This window comes from Cryptotermes secundus, unplaced genomic scaffold (assembly GCF_002891405.2).
Source record: "Cryptotermes secundus unplaced genomic scaffold, Csec_1.0 scaffold1, whole genome shotgun sequence".
Classification (NCBI taxonomy): Eukaryota; Metazoa; Arthropoda; class Insecta; order Blattodea; family Kalotermitidae; genus Cryptotermes; species Cryptotermes secundus.
The window spans coordinates 27,734-45,848 of record NW_019738952.1 but is presented as its reverse complement, the minus strand read 5'-3'; the positions used below and the strand labels follow the sequence as shown (position 1 = coordinate 45,848).

At 42.4% G+C, this 18,115-nt stretch overlaps 1 protein-coding gene across 1 annotated transcript in view; it reads left to right on the top strand.

Moving 5' to 3' along the window:
* LOC111871349 (protein phosphatase 1 regulatory subunit 14C) overlaps positions 1-17,353 on the top strand; it is a 217,262-nt gene extending 199,909 nt beyond the window's left edge. Inside the window, exons 3-5 of the mRNA XM_023864385.2 lie at positions 895-981; positions 14,458-14,499; positions 16,316-17,353. Of these exons, the coding sequence (XP_023720153.1) occupies positions 895-981; positions 14,458-14,499; positions 16,316-16,357 (171 nt within the window). The 3' untranslated portion in view covers positions 16,358-17,353. The remainder of the gene's footprint in view (positions 1-894; positions 982-14,457; positions 14,500-16,315) is intronic.
* Positions 17,354-18,115: the final 762 nt, after the last annotated feature.

The window sequence follows — 18,115 nt, the reverse complement described above, 5'->3', positions numbered from 1 at the left end:
AACAGAGCATCCCTATAATTCTAAATGTGAAGACGAGTAGCGATTGGGTAAAGCTTGACGTGACGTCTTCCTCCACGGAACCACCTTCATCCAGCAATCACTAAACTTCATTCCCATCCATGTGGGAAAAAATAAATTACAAAATTACGGAATGTTTTTATCATCTGTTTTCGTTAGCCACATCGTCTCTGAAACATCTCCCGTCACCTGTTCTCCCGAAGTCCATCTTTCATCACCCATTTTCGGTAACCACGTGATCACTCCTTATCGGCTGCTGTCCCGCTCGTCTCTGTTCATCCAGTCACGGCTTTGCCTTCGACACTGCCAAATGCGACAGCTACCACCTCCCCCACCAAAGTTATTATTCCTGTAAATGGCGACTGCAAGGCTTTCAGCATTCGGAGTTGCCTAGTACAGAAAACTGAAGCCACGCATTGAGCCCCAGCCGCGAAAACCCAAGGACTAGAAGGTGTAATATATAGTCTAGATACTGAATCCGTGGCCTGTAGTTCGCAAGGGAACTATATCGACCGAGCGACCGCCACTTGTCGGCGAAGTTACTGCCAACTTTAGCGGATGGGTAGCGTCACGTGGTCAGCGCAACGGATCCCCACGGTCCGTTAATATCGGTTTTCTAGACCGGAGCCCCTCTATTTCTTTGAAATAGCTCCTCAGTTATCCTCACGAGGCTGAGTGGACCCCGTTCCAGACCCACTACTTCTCAGAAAATCTGATAGCGCCGGGAATCAAACCCTAACCTCTGGTTCTGTAGCTAGGAACTCTGACCACTGGACCACAGAGGTGATCACCTAGATACTAACAGCTTGGTGAAATGATCCACAACGCATTAAGGTCTAAATGTTTACTAATACCTTCCTTCTCTTCTTATTGCAGGAGAACTCGAAAACTCGAGAGGTTGAAGTAGACATCGATGAATTGCTGGATATGGACAACGATGATCAGAGGAGGCGACATCTGCAGGTGAGTCACGGAACTAAAAATTACAGCGTGGATCTGTTGTGTATAGCGAGTGTATGATGAGTTCAGTAAGTACCGTATTTACGCATGTATAGGCCGCAGCACAATTTTCAGACAAATTATAGAAAAAATAATTTTCTTGGAATATTATGTCAGGAGTAGAAATTATTCCGAAATTTGGCAACGTTTATTTTTTTTTTAAATGAAGTGTGATTTCGAATATTTCGAATATAAGCCGCGCCCCAGTTTTCCTCTTGAATTTTTGGCAAAAAATGTGCGGCCTGTACATGCGTAAATACGGTAACTGTTCCTTCCCAAACATCATGAATCAACTAAAAAGAGCTAGTTGGCTCAAACGGTAGTGCTTCTATCTTGTATTCAGGAGGTGCCCATTTCGTTTCTCGGCCAGGGTACCGACTTAACAGACTCGGTGTTTTCGTGATTACCTTCAGAATGTTCAGGCAAATGTCGGGGCAGCGCCTCAAATTAAGCCTTTGTCGCTTCCTTCCACGTCCTTTCCAGTTAATTAATTTTTAATCGTCCTAAAATTCAATATTAAATAGCCTGAACTATTGACAGTACCGTTTAAAGAACACGTAATTAATTAAATTAATACTTTTTCATAACAGCAGTATGTTTTCTTAGATGTGTAACCAAAACTTAATGCTTCTGTTTGTACCGCATACATGAAATTTAAGCACAGTAGAAAGTTTGTGCCCGATAATCTGCAATTTTCAACAGATTTCTATGAAATTTGGTATTGGGAGTACACAATAAAATCACACTGCTCATATGTAAGATTTGAGGTTTTTACGGTGGTGACTATGAAGGATGCCGTCTTCTGGGATGTAGCGCCGTGTAGATCTTGTGTGAACCGACGTTTCGGAGGAACTTATCGTCTCCATCTTCAGGGTAGAAGAATCAGCGAGCGAGGAACCAGCGCGAGCAGGTGGCTGCAGACTCTGCAGATTTTTACTCTGAAAACGTAGCGCTACGTCCGAAACGGTGGTTCGCACAATATCTACACGGCGCCACATCCCAGAAGACGGCATTCTTCAGACTACTCATTGTTTACTGTTGGTTATTGTCAGTCAAATCGAAGCTCCCGATTTCCTCCAAAACAATTCGATGTGCAAAGAGTAATGAGCAGATTACAGCCTTTGTTGGAAGAAAATGGCGATATGGTAAATATTTAATAAAGCACAAGGCTGGTCGTCGTTGAAACTTGAATTGCTTTTTATCACGAGCTTATTTGTTAGTCTGATTCCCGGAGTTGCTGTTTTGTTGGAGAAATAGATTTTTATCTGCAATAAGTGGACTAGAAAGCAAACAAATTTTAAAAATCTCAAAACCTCATTTGGAAAATATACTATGGCATATTTGCTGAGAGCAAGAACTGTGGAGACAGAGAAACAGCCGTTGCTAGCGAACGGCTCAGAAACATTTGTTTCTAGGCAACGGCCGCGAAAAGTACAACGTAACGGTGTCCGTTGTTAGGCAGCAGATTCTTAATAAGTATGAGTAATAGACCGCAGCTCCTAGGGAATGGCTCAGTAAACACATTGCCGCGGAAACAGCATACGTGAATGAACGATGTTGTATACGCGGTCCGTGCCGAGGAGTTTTAAGGGAGATAAGTGAGACAAACATATCAGTTCTGTAAGGGAGTCTGCGAAGAAATAGTCAGCCGGAAGGGAGTAGGCATTCGGAAAGGACTTGAGCGTGGAAGCTGAAGAACCTCCCACTGTTAGAAGCCGTTGTCAGGGAACCGCTAGTGAAGACACAGCATGCTGTAAAAGACTCAGCGTGTGCTATGGTGTTTATAAAGTGTGATGATTAGCAATGGAGCTGTAATTACTTGTAGTTCTGAGTTGTGTGTGTATAAGTGGTCAATAAATCCAATAACCGATCCAAAACCACGTCGATAGTCACACCCATTCACGCGACAGTATTTCCACTGTTGTTGAATATTATTGAGATGAACTTCCGTAAAAATTAGAAGGCAGGAAAGCATAATTGTACATGACTTTTGCATGGTTGTTAAACACGGTATCTCATATTAATTGAAGAACATGGATTAGCTAAAAAAAATAACAGTGTGTGCTTGACAGGCGCATTCGGCAGAACGAGTGAAAAGTAAGATAATTACATGTATGATGAAATCCTCCATCCAGTAAACACATCAGATTTGTAACCGACCAGTCACTCGAACTGGCGAAAAATCAAAGCTGTGTACTGAATATGTTCTCAGTCCTCTGCCTACAGTGCTCAGCGTTGATACACACACCGAAGGAAAATTAAATACACACACGCGCTGTTTAATGTAGGCCTTTGCTTCAAAGTCATATAGCAGCTGTGGCCAAACTTCACTTCACTTCACCTCGCCTACTCAGGCTAACGAATTTATGTATCAAAGGAAATTAATGACAGATGTGGGTGTCATATGAGACATGTCCTCATAAATTTAAATGAGAAGAGGTAAAGGAGCGTAATCCAACCACTAGAAATGCGGCGAACGTGAGATCCCGGCTAAAAGTCGAGCATCCGGGAGCACAGTTTAGCCTATTCGCCACGAAGATTGTATCGTTGTGGAAGTTAATCAGATTAATTCTATGTAAAAAATAAAGTTGTCCCTGTGCTTAACTAATAAAACACTACGCCATCAAGACGTATGGGGGAGTTGATGTATAAATCCACGTATTCTTGACCTCGTCTCTAATTGGAGGTGAGTGGTAAGCTACACGCCCCGGCCGCTTTACCTTCCAGGGAGAGAGCTCCCAGTATCAATTGGATAGGATGCTGAGTGGGCCCCAGAACCGGTATGGAAAAGGAGAAAATTTTGCTCATACCGGGAACCGAACTCCAACCCCTCTGCCGTCTAGACCCATTGCTCGGCAACGACTCGGTAAACACATTCCCGCGGAAGCTACGCAACGGCTCAGTGAACAAGCCTTCTCAAGAATAGAGAGGTTGTGTTTTCTGCATGGTCCTTGCCGATTGAGTGATCCCGTGTGGAGGCGCAGTCGAATATCTCCACCATAGCCCTGCGAGTCGTAAGAAGCGACAAAAAGAGAAGTCTCGGATCTGAGATAGTAAAATATGGTCGCGAATCCCACGGGACTCAGACCCTCCATCTCGTCAGAGAGAGCGCCCCACATCAACAAACCCGCAAATGTGTGACAGTAATGAAAATCTGGTCGTAAGCCTGTGATGGTTGCCTTATTCCAAGACATTGGCAGACTGACTGTCGGTCACAACATACGGCTTGTCTCGTTTGAGTGAGTTGTCGAGACTTGGGTCCAGTTCTGGAGATGACAGTCGAAGATCATTGACAAGATATGGCAAGAAATTAATTAGACTATGAAAAGAAGACTTCATATGTGGTTTGAAGTAAGAGTGAGACTGTTATACTCGTAAATCCGTTACCAGGATTCGACCAGTGAAGACTGAGAACCCTACTGCTTGTGTAACGATGAACTGTGTAGAGCAGCGATAGCGCTGTATTGCCTGTAGTCCGAGTATTATATGTAAGGTGTCAATAAATCCAGTGATCCAATCCAGAACCCGTCTTATAAGTCACGCACACCCCCTACACGTGACAATATCTTAATATTCTTTTTTAGGTAGAGAAGTTGGCTGTGAGTAGGGAATATATAAAATAACTTATATTTAATAAAAACACGTATATATTTGTAAAATATAGTAACGGTGAAATTGTCCCTGTTCTTATGTAAGCATAAACACACAAAGACGTATGGTGAAGTGATGGTATAGCTCCACGCATTACTGATCTCAGAACTATTTAAGGTGAAGTGTCGAGTATCTCTCCAACTGCTCAAAAATTTTGTGTCGATGAGAATTCAAGTTTGTTTTCTTCTCGATAAGTGGATATGAATGCCATGCGCGCTGCCTTGGTGTTGGTATCTTGCGTTCCGTTCCGCTGTCACTAAACCGCGTTGTTTTCTTTCCGTTAGCTTTATGGGTTGGAAGGCAGCAGAGCAGTCGTGAAATTTATGCTGCTTGTCAGTCTGTTTGAAACCGAACTCACCGTCTGTGGACCGGAAAGTCCATTGTCTGCACATAACCCTTTAATTTAATGTAGAACTGCTCGCGTGCCGGATGTGGTCCTAGGACGTATGTTGATACCATCAATATAAACCTGAACTACTCGATGCTCATAAAAGCCTGTGTTAAAAACCTATTTTCAGAGGCCACTCCTCCCCCCTCCCTTTTTTTCATGGACCTAATGGTTAATTTTTCTGTTTCTTACAAGTATGGGGGCCGTGCCTACATGTGAGATGGGTTAATTTCTTATTGCTAGTGTGGTGGGACTAAGTCCCTTGTACTGCGGCCACTTCTGGCCTATTGTACCAGCCCCAGATGATAGGTGAGGATGATTGTGGAGCAATTGGTGGAATGAAGATTGGCAGGGGAAACCGAAGTCCTCGGAGAAAACCTGCCCCAGTGCCACTTTGTCCACCACAAATCCCACTTGACCAGACCCCGGGATCGAACCCGGGCCGCCGTTGTGGGAAGCCAGCGACCAACCGCTTGAGCTATGGCGCGGCCCCTGAGGTGGGTTAACTCTAAAAACATTCGTGGGGTGTCTCGAATTTTTTTGAGGTGGTTGTTCTTTATAAAACATAGTACCCTTTTTACTGGGATTGCTGGTACTCGGTTCACAGACACCCTCTTTGCTTTCCAATGAACGCCTGTGAGCAGGACATAACTGGCAGTAAGTGTTATTGATATGGAGTGGCTATAGACATGACTTGGTTCATCCTGGTCCGTCACACTAGTAATAATGTCACGTGTAGGGAGGTGCGCGTGACGAAATGACGGCTTGGTTACATAATCTTTTAATTACACTCAAATACAGCGCTACCGCTGATTTACATACATTCCAGTTCACCGTTGCGCACGCACTACGGTTCTCAGTCTCTACTAGTCGTCTCCTAGCAACGGATCTCAGCACAGAAACTAAACGGGCCCATACACCTACGAGTCCGGCTCGGCGAGCTTGACTCGGGAGCTGGGCTCTGATTAATTTCACCAGAAACGCATGAGCTGACTCCCAACTGTGCGACCCACACACGACCGAGTTTAGTTCATTGGAACCCGAGCCGAGTCGGACTCGCGAGCGAGACCCATACGTGTATGGGCCCCTTAACACTCAAATCACTAAAAGTATAAGATCTTCGAGTTAACCTTCCAGTATCACTGCACCTTCGCACACATAAAGTCTTCTAAATCACACTTGAATCCTCACAGCATTCCTGGTTCCACATCGCTTGCTTGTTGTAGTGCGTCTTCGTCGCTTGGGGGCCGATCGGTTCCCCCGGTACGTCTTTGTGTTATTGTGATGGGGCCCTGTAGATCTAGTGCCTGTCTGAGGCCTCGTTTACCGTCTTTTCTCCTCCCAGCAGTAATTGAATTTTTATGTCGGTGTCTTTTACCCCGTCTGTGAACACTTTCCTTATCTCTCGTTGAATCTGCACTGAACTGTAGTAGTGTCTGTAAGTACTGATAATGACCAGTGACATTGTAATAGTGGTTTCCGTATGTACTGATATGTCCTGGAAATGGTCACTCCGACCGAAACATATAAAGAATGAAAGATTAAAAGAAATATCAGTTACACTGGACGGCGTTAATAATCTTTTTTGCTATTCTTTTACGAGTATAGACGGATTTTGGATTGATGATCGCTATCGCATTATGTTCCCAGATACCTCCGGTATCCACAGTCAAGAGGCCCATCTTCCACTCCAGGCGAGTTTCTGCTGCCCGTACATAGATGTATATGTTCCAACTGACTGGGGAGAACTTACTGTTTTTTCCCATTCTAAAACCCGGTGCCTGTTTCTACAGGTGTGGCGTAGCCTTTATCGTCTTACATCTGCTAGTGGAATGCCCACGTTACCATGGCGATCGCCGTAGATTTGACCTTCAAGACATGTTGCGCAACATCCTTGGAGATGATAGCCGTAGCCTATATAATGTTGCGACCTTCCTTAATGGTACACGGGTTGCCAAGTACATTTCATTTAACCCACAGTTTTACGTTATTTTAATTAGAACTGTGATTTTAATTCATGTTGTTTTTATGACCTCAAATAACAGGCCCCTGCACAGCCCGTGGTATTGTTTACTATTTAACAGTTCTGTTTTCCTTTTATAGTTTCACCGCTAACCTGACTGCCAGACCGCTTTATATTCAGGTATAAATAGACTTGCCCGGTTTTAAACAGGATTGTTTAACTGTATATAATTTCATGGAGGGGCGAATGCCTTTTGACTTGGAACCGCCTTAAAATCTGAGAAATCTCCTAAAAATATGACAATATTTCTGAAAATATTTTTCGCAGTTTGAGTTGATAATATCCAATTTTAATACTACCGCTCGCACAAAATATTATTTTTAAATTACCAATATCGGAAGATAGTGGAAATGTTACGGATGTAAAAAGTGCATGTAAACGTTAATAGGCTTAGATTACTGTCATGTTTTAGTTAGCGTAAATCTGTAAGAGTGTGGCCGGCGCGTAGGGCTGACAACCTTGCCGCCATCTATGAGCCGATTGTCTAGAAAATGTGGGGACCTCAACATGTCACAACCCTATGAGCCTCCGCGGCCTGTTATAGGGATACCTTTACTTTCACTTTTTTTACTGTAACAGTAATTTCCACTGTCATAGCATCCCGTTCTCGTCTTTCCAAGGTTACACCAAATAACAGAAGCTAACTTTTGTCACCACCAAGGCCATATAAAACTGCATACTCATTAAAACGTTAATCGATGGTATGGAAATTAGACACCCGGTCTAGAAAACCGAGATTAACGGCCACGGGGATCCGTTGCGATGACCTCGTGGCACTCTCTATCCGCAAAAGTTTGCACTAACTTCGCCGACTAGCGGCCGTCGCTCGGTCGGTGTAGTCGCATGCTAACTACAGGCCACGTAGTTTATGGAAATTAGACACTCAGCTCGAAATAGGCCTCTCTCCTCTCGCTCTCGCTCTGGAGCATAGGGCTGATTTCTCAGTTACATGATCATTTTTTACAGACGGTAGGACTCCTTGGACGGGTGATCAGCTCGACTCAAGGCCTCTGCCTAAGGGATTCCCAAGGGACTCGAACCCGAGAAAGGCTGCGCTGGCAAAGGCCAGCAGCATGTACACATAAAAGACCCGTCCTCTCGTCAGAGAGGGCACCCACAAAAGAGAGAACGTAACTGTCAAACAGTAATAAAGATCTGGTCGCAAGCCCCAGATGGGGCTCGACACCAAGACTTACTGACTGGCTGACCATCAGTCGCAATGTGACTTTGACTTTGACTAGTCAGTGGAGTGAAGTGAGTTAGTTAGGGGACCGTTGCGGTTCAGTCCTTGTGAGCTGCTGCTGTGAGAAGCTGTTATGTGAGGCACAGGGACAGTTCGGGAACCCAGAGGAAGGGGAACGTCCGCCGTTGGAAGCCGTTACCAGACATTGACTGGTGAAGATGCAGGAGGCTGAGAAGACTTAAATGAGTGCTGTAGTGAATTGCTTAGTGTGAATTAGAAGTAGCTACTTTTAGCCTAAGTGTGCAATAAATCCGATTACCAATCCGTACCCCGTCTATTGTCACACTACATACGTGATAATATCAGTAATTATAAGAATATCAGAATTGTATCCAAGTCACATCCTCACACCGTGTCCCTTTAATATCCATATTAATATTATCCTGCCGCATATGAAAACTCCGTGGCTTGTAGTCCGCAAGCGGACTATACCGACCGAGCGACGGCCGCTTGTCGGCGAAGTTAGTTCCAACTTTTTGCGGATAGAGGGTGTCGCGTGTTCAGCGCAGCGGATTCCCACGGTCGTTAATCTTGGTTTTCTAGACCGGAGCCGCTACTTTTCCATTCTAATGGCTCCTCAATTATCCTATGGACCCCGTTCCAGACCCACTACTGCTCAAAAAATCTGGTAGCGCCGGGAATCGAACCTATGACCAATGGATCTGTAGCCAGGGACTCTGACCACTAGACCACAGATGCGGTCCTCTTATGCATGAAGTTTTATTAATCCAAAGGAAGAAACGCTTTGCTCAAGCCTACCGCGAATAAGCAAGAGTTTGTATCAGACCGTGTGGGTCCCATTCTGCTGCTTAGAAGAGTGCGTACACAAGTGCATCGCGGCTAGTATTGCAGTCGAAATATTTTGTGTAATTTGTAGGCCGCGCCATAGCTTAAGCGGTTAGTCGCTGGCTTCCCACCGCGGCAGCCCGGGTTCGATCCCGGGTCTGGTCAAGTGGGATTTGTGGTGGACAAAGTGGCGCTGTGGCAGGTTTTCTCCGAGTACTTCGGTTTCCCCTGCTAATTTTCATTCCACCAATTGCTCCACAATCACCCTCACCTATCATCTGGGGCTGGTACATTAGGCCAGAAGTGGCCGCAGTGCAAGGGACTTAGTCCCACCCCACTAGCAATAGAATAAATAATGTAATTTGTTTACGGACGCAGTGAGATTGTAACAGAGCCAGCCTGCCGAGCACGAATAATCGTATGTGAAGGATTGAGGAAAGGTACAGGCAGTTAAATTTCATTTTCGATTATGCAGTGTGCAGATGCGTTCTATGTCGCTTTATGGTAAAGGCAAAGTTAAAGTTGTCCCTCTGTTTAACTGATTAAGCACTACGTCATAAAAGCGTATGGGTGAGTGGATGTGTATATCCACTTTTTTTTTTACCTCGGCACTAGTGGTCAGCTTCAAGCCATGGCCGCTTTACCCCCGGATAAAGAGCCCTCGGTACACATTTTATAGGCTGGATGGGCCCCAGAGCCAGTCTGGACGACGTGGAGACGAGAAAATTCTTTACCCTACCGGAACTCGAACTCCAACTCCTTTGTCGTCCAGCCCGTAGCCAGTCACTATACCGACTGAGCTATCCCAGCTCCCTATAATCATTAATAATTAACTTCCTTCCTAACTTTGTTGTTCAGTGTCGTCCTTACGTTTACAGACTAATTGTTCAACTGACAAAGAAATTCCATCCTCTAAAAGACTGTCTCCAAAATGGCCTACTGTTGAGGCGTAACCTGAGCTACGAGTTGTTCAGTCCAGTTCACATCTCACAACTTACGTCTCTAATATCCATTTCAGTGTTGTCTTGTCATCTATGACTAGGTCTCTCTGGTTGATTCTTCCAACCAATATATCCTATGCATTTTTCTTTTTCTCTCCGACCGTCATTTTATTCCTTTTACTTTATCTTTACTTTTGTTTAATCGCCCTAACAATATTAAGTTTTGATATGTACCTTCCTGTTGATGTTAATTCAAATAGCTGTCATAATGGGTCACTTTGGGAGGTACGATTGCGCACTGACAGAGCTTGGGACAATCGTGTTCACTGCCGAACAGACAAGTGCGTGTGTTGAGCCCTGTTAAATCCATTACTTTCTCTTTTTTAGTGCCAGTAAATGTGGTCTGGAACGGAACGTTCATGAAAAATAATTAAATGTAAACGCTGTAAAGCGGAGGTTGTCTCATGTGACAGCTGTACAGCTGGAGTCTGTTCAGACAGAACCCAAACAACCGAGAAAGGGGCAGGGTCTCGAATACGTGTAACTTGTTCACGGGGAGGGAGAAATGACTGTATTGCATCCCGTAGTTTCCTGACATTGACAGCTGGTATCTTCATAATCCCCTTCCCAAATGATACATTGTAGTCACATCCTGACGTCTGTGTTCCAGAAGGATTGTATTCCTTCGGCGCTACAGCCCCAATTTAGGCCGTGGCCTACCTCCATGAAACTCTCTGTTTCACTTCGGTTTACTAGATCTTAGACGTAGGACTCCTTGGGCGGGTGATCAGCTCGTCGCAAGGCCTCTACCTGTACACACACAAACACTAAACATCCTTTCCCTCAGTGGGATTCGAACCCACGATCCCGGCTTCCGAGCGCTCGAAGACAGTGCATGCCTTAGACCGCTCGGCTACCATGCCCGGCAGGCTTGCATTAGTTGGTGTAATTTTCTCAGTTCCACGTATACTTCTGTTATGTCTAAATACAGCTTATTCATTTATACAGATTACTGTCTTTTGGGATATGACGCCATGTAATCCGAGAAATGTTAACGATTTATCAGACTTCACGGAGTCACATCGTAAAGCAGTGAGACCCATGATGAATTCAAACCTGGTGTATTCCTTGCTACTTTGAACTTCAATATTTTCGTCCTTCAGAGCAAGGAATTCTTGATTCACAAGCACTTGGAAAAGCATCTTAATACTGTAGTTCAAGGTGTAGGTGGTTGTTGGTTGGCCGGGCGGTCTTGTCCGCCTTTTCCTGTGTTGTTCAGTGATCCTCGAGGCCAGGTGATGTTCTGAGTTTCCGTCCAAGGAGTCCTAACTACTTTCACGACCAGGGAGACAGAGAAAGTCTGTGGCAGAGGGGCTCAGAGCTCGATTCGACCTGCAGCGCCAGGAAGAATACCTGACACAGGCAAAATATAAGTTTTTGAATTGGACAGTAAAACTGACTGATCCTGGAAAAGCCGCAGAAGTGAAGGAGAGCCCGTTTCGCAGTATTCTGTACGAGAACTAATCCCGGAAACAAAAGTGTCTTGTTAAGATATTATCTTGACTCTTTGGTTGTTGACATCGGTAACTAAATTACTTCCGTTAAGATGCCGCGTGTATACAACTCATCCAGAAGAATAATTTCGTATTTTTAAATAGTATCCGTTTGGAACGTCTCCAGACCGACATGGGGTAGTAGCAATGGAACAGAGTATGTATTTATAGCGGCCTCTCCACAGGGATCTGTGCCCTCAGTCGGATCTTCGCCACCTCGTGATGACAGGCAAGTGCATAATAGCTGAACGTGGCTTTCCTACAGGAATAATCACGGAAGGATGTTTTCTTTAGTAATACCTCTCTCTCGTTTCTTTCTTTTTTATGCTGCCCTTCATTTATTCTGTCTCTCGTTCGTTCCAGAATTCGTTCAGGCGAGTTTATATACCTCATTGGCCGGTATTTATTTATATAGGATTTATGTATTATTTTGGGGCACGCGGTACCGTAGTTGGCTGAGGCATTATGCTACAAGCCGGAAGGCCGGAGGATGGTATCCCGATGAGGTGGAATTTTTCAGTTGACCTAATCCTTCCAGCCGCACTATGACCCCTGGGTCGACTCAGCCTCTAACAAAAATGAGTACCAGGAATATTCTTGGGGGGAAAAGGGCGGCCTGCGCATAAGAATGACAACCTTACCGCCATCTGTGAGCCGATTGTCTAGATAATGTGGGAACCTCAACATCTCACAACCCTGTGGGCCTCCACGGCCTGTTACAGGGATAGCTTTACTTACTTTACTTTATCTGTTATGTATTTTGGTTTATTTAACGACAGCATCAGTGCTTCAGATTATATGGTGTCGAATAGAAATAGAAATGTATGATGACGAAAAATGAACTGGAAAGGATGTGGAAGAGACTGAGATTTCATAATATTCGCTTTCAGTGATTGAGGAAGCCCACGAAAACCTTGGGTCAAGATAGTCGATATCCCGGCCGATGCCTTCTAGATACAAGTCAGCTAACTCGCTTGTTCTGAATTATATTTATTGCAAATACAAATCCGTTGTTGCGAAGCTAATGTCGCTATGGCTGTGGAACTGCGCAGTCAGAAGTTATGTTTGCCTGACGTTATGTTACGTTATGTTCATTTCTTTCCCCCCCCCCATGTGAGTCCCAGGGGCCACGAGGTAGCGTAGTTGGTTGTGGCGCTATGCTACAAGCCGGAAGGTCGCGGGATTGGATTTTTCAGTTGACGTAATCCTCCAAGCCGCACTATGGCCGTGGGGTCGACTCAGCCTCTAACAGAAATGAGTACCAGGAATCTTCCAGGGGCTAAAGGGCGGCCGGCGCGTAAGTCTGACAGGCTCATCGCCATCTGTGAGCCGACTGTCTAGAGAAAATGTAGGCTTCTATGGCCTGTTACAGGAATAGCTGTACTTTCTTACCATGTTAAGTCTCGAATGCACTTTACAGACCCTTAAAATTAACTACGTTTCATACAATGTGTGAAAGTTGTTCGTTATACAAAAAAATACATTACACAAACTTAAAATATCAAAACTCCCCTACTCTGTAACAAGGCAAAATGCTGAGTCGAAGATGAAGCCCGCAAATGAGGATGCGATAATGTGATGCCTGATCAGGGCTATCACACGTCTCAGAGGGCGGTGGTAATGACTCTGGAGCAATAGTGGAGTGGTGATTAGTTGGGTAAACCCAAAGAAACTCGAAGTACATGCTCTGTTGTCTACAGTGACATGCCAACCTCTGACCGCCTTAGCCACATGACCCCGTTACAGCAGATCATATTGTATTATATGGATAACTTCACTTTGAATCATCTGTCAGTAAGAGTACATAACAAAATACAAGTGGAAATATGCTGTTAATGACTGTGATAGTACGAGTACATTTATGTCCAAGTAAGTGAATATTAAGAACAGTGAGTTACAAAATCACAGATGATGCATTTGGTAAGTCTGTGAACTCCACACTGAAATATTCCTTTCCTCCCTCCCTTCAGTAGAAATGTGGGCTAGATGTCTTGGGCAAGCTAGATGGAAATCTTGCACTCTCTTTCATGAGAGAGCCCATAACTAGTGTCTGTGACCTGTCTTTTGAATACTGTCATGGATATGTGCTCTAAGGGGATGACCATGTTCCAGATATTAGACTATCCGTTCTCTTCTTACAGGACCACTAAGATCTGACATGGCAGAATTATAACTTCTTTTTTTTTCCTTGGCACTACAGCCCCAGTGGGCCTAGGCCTACCTCCATGAACTTCTCCGTTCACTTCGGTTTTTCTAGATCTTACACGTTCTGTAGGACTCCTTGGGCGGGTGATCAGCTCGTCGCAAGGCCTCTACCTGTACACAAACAGAAAAACGCACACAAACATCCATGCCCTGAGTAGGCTTCTAACCCACGATCCCGGCTTCCGAGCGAGCGAAGACAGTGCATGCCTTAGACCGCTCAGCTACCATGACCGGCTTATAACCTTATTAGAAGTGAAATATTAGTAAAACTAAACCAAATTGAAATTATTTTGATGAAACTGAAACAGATGTTTTTACAATAACGAATTTTGCTTTCATAGATTTTCTATTCTTTTGCCTCAGAAATTTTATCAGTTGATGTATGCACACACATTGATTTTGCTCCAAGTGATAAGGACTGCTGGGGCTTCATGTGTGCGTTGTACAAAGTTTAAAATGGACTGCTGAATGGGCTTCGATTCTATGTGTGATTTGGGGTATATTCTAATTAAATTTGTCCCTTAATGATTCAGTATAATCCCTACATTACTTGAAACCCAGATTGTTGCTGATCACTATTTTTAATGTGACTTATATGCCTTTGATGTGCTTAAGGGAATACAGATATATGCCTGTATCTTTTCTTTCAGGAGCTCCTGGCAGATGCCAAGAAGTCACAGCATGATGTTAAGGTAGGCATGAAAATATCAGGGTGAGGCAGTTTATGATCACTGTATGGATTAAACATTGCCTTTTATATATATTCATAAATATTTTTTATAGGCATAAAAGTTTGTAGCCCATAAATTTTTTTAGTGTAGTGGATTTGCCTTTGATTTACTCGTATTTGGAGGGCTCCCCCCTTGTACTGTGTACATCTCACGCAGCCGCTACCAGCAGCCCTGCTGACAAAGTAATCATAGTACATTACATGTGTCTGACTATAATTAACATCGTAAGCAGAACTGTGCTTGTTATTGCCTACCTGGCATATTCTTTCACCCTGAAGATGGAGGCAGTACATTCCTCTGAATCATCACTGAACTACTAGACTATACAATGTCACATACTGGAAGGTAGTACTTTGTGTGACTATTATCACATAACACTAGTGCACGAAATATTTTCACTAATATGAGCTGAGTAAATTCAATTATATTATTCAGTTTACAATCTTTTATTGTCTCATTTTATTTCAAACAACAAAAATTCATATTGAACGAGGCCTGATGCTCGTCTTTTATATGTATAAGAAATGTTGTCTCAAGAGCTGGAGGTGAAGGTGTTTGAGATAAAATATTGAGGAAAATATGCGAATATAAAAGGGATTTATAACTTCTTTATTAAGACCGTCACAACACAACCACATCAAGGTCAGTGCCTGGTTTTGACTGTGCTACATGTTTCGGTTATTAATAGCCATCATCAGGTAAAACATGGTTAACATATATACTCCACTGAACTTCAGTATTAATAAAATTGGATACAATAATACATTATACTCNTTTTAGTTATTTTAATATGAAGACGGCAAGGCATGCAGTGAACTAGTTTATCGTAAATCGAATAAGCACCTGAAGATGGCACTTTTGTGCCGAAACATGTAGTGCGAGAGAGAGGAGTGAGATAGATGAGTGTATGCACTGGAAGACGGTTGAAATAAATCATGGACTTAAATCAGTGCAACAGGATGCTAAAATATAACACATGTAATCTTACTTGATTTGTAGTAATTATAAAAGAATTTTAAGATGGGAGATGAATAATATGAAAACCTTGAATGATTATGCTAGATATTACGAAGGTGTACTTCCATGACTGCCCTTCAAGGGTTGAAGCATGTTGGGTAGTTACGAAAGAAATAATATTATGCTGTAATTGGATAGCATTATTAAATGAAATGGAGTAAAATTTAATCTTATCTGCTTAATTATATACGTTAATTTTGAAATAAGTTATAAAACATATGACTAGCTCTTCTACAATATACAATATGTTCTAATAGTTATTTTCCCTTTTATGTTCATTAACTATGTTACCATCATAATGTAACTGAATGGCTATGTCGAAGAATATGAGTAGATTGATTCTTTTATTGTTTCTCACTTCATACCCTCAGGATTATAGTCCCTGGTAATCTTGTAAATTCTTTCTTCTGATTTCAAATCTATAAATGTATGTATTGCACATTATATATACTGCAATATCAAGTCAAAGAAGAATTGTAACTTTGCCCTGCTATGTGTATTTCTGATAGCGTGAATTTGTTTTGAAAAATTGTATTTCATCTCCCTTTAACATATTCAGGCTACATTACTACTCCACCACATAAGCTGGTTTTAAATTCTTCTCATTTCAAGTTCAACTTTTGTAGTATAAAATGGTAGTGCCCATAATGAGAAAAAGCCTGATTCACACATGCTTCTGTAGCATGTACCCCATCCCCTTGCTAATTATAGTTCTGATGTCTCTGTCCTTCACTAATTATTCTTTATATCCTTTCATTAGAAATTCGTAGAAGATCTGTTAGAGAGAGCTAAGACTCTTTGAAGGATGCTGCCTGGTGCCATCTCTAAGGAGAAAATGGGATCACTTCCCGGAGGAAAAAGGGTGGTGCTGATGCCAACCTAATTCATCCATCCACCCGGAGAAGTCCATATGATGCTCCAAGAACCAATGGAATCTGCATTATGTATGGTTAGCTAGGTCATGAAATGACTGTTGTCATTCATGCATTCATTCATCAGTGATTCATCAGCAATTTACTTCTTTATTATGAAGCTTCTGTGTATGTTGTCCACAAAGGAATCAAGGAAATAAATATTGATATGTTTCTGACTGTAGGATAAAAATGCAATTGTTCACTGATGGTGTTTTTGTCAGAAAGTGTTTTCCATTTATTTTATGCTTTGGAACATGGACAGTATATTGTGAAACTTTAAATTTGTAGTAGGCATAATGTCAGTAAAACCGATATTCAGAGCATGTAACATTAATTCAGGGTTGAGAATGGAATAAGAGAATGAAAGCTCAACACATCTACGAAGAAACTTTCATATACTGTCATGAGAGGAAAAATTGAGATAACATGAATAATATCTTCATCTTTATGTCCACATTCTGTTGCTGAACACCAAATTAAGATAAGAGAGAAGATTAGTGTTTTTGCTGCCGCCATCATCATCATCATTATCAGCATCAGTGTTTCTACTAGTGAGTGGATGTAGTATGTTGTGTGGTGTGGGTAATGTGACATGTTCCATTAGCTAGTCTTGAATCACCAAGCTATAGAATTGTTTTATATGTATTTTTTATATGTTTAGGCATTGTTAACATGATTACATCTCAGTAACATTATATCAAGGGCTGTCCACTTTCAAGAAAAACAATACATCTGAAATTACAATGCTTATACTTTTTGATACAATATTTAAATTTTAATGAAGTATTTCAGTTTGGAAAATTGTAGCTTTCAGGAAGCTGTGCAGTAGTTTCTACCTTTGGAAACTTGAAATAAATATTCATAGCAAGATTTTAATATCCAAGTAGGGGAAAAACAAATTGGAATCTTGGTCTTCCGTAGAAAGAGAACTGCCAATTTTAGCACGCATAACCAGTTATTTTATTTAAGTTTCTTTGTACGGGTGCAACAGCTTTGTTTTTTTAAGATGCCAGTGTTTACAAATGACATGTTTTTGAGACTGTCAGCTCCAGTGTTACATGTTAAATAATTGTTTATATATAAAAATTTGGTGGAATTGCAAGTGGAAGCAGGGAAATCACTGCTGCATTGCAAATCATTGCTAGATGAGCAGTTTTGATGTAGGACACTCTGCTCATAAGAGAATAAGAAGTTATGGCTCAGCTTACAAAGAATCAGGACATGTATATGTGCACAGGGCTCCCGGAGCTGTTCAAGTGGCATACAGTAGCCTAAAAGCTCGTATTGTGTTTTCGCATTTTTTTTTTTTTGGTTGATCTGAAGATGCATCTTAAATGGATTTTCCTTGTGTGCACAATCTGTCAGACCTACCCATGATAGTATTTATTCGAGAAAAGGAAAGTGTAAACTTACTTAGATATGTAAATCTGTAACACTCACCCTCTGGGTTCCCATTGCCACAGTTTCACTCATTTTCTGCAGTTGCATTATGGGTTATTATACTGTAAATGTGCACCATACAGTAGGAAAATTGTATTACACAGGACACACCCTCTGTTTTTAATGTTTTTCTCCTCCCTAACCTGACATTATCTTGTAATTTTACAGACAGAAAGGATGTAAAGATCCTATTACATTGACATAAT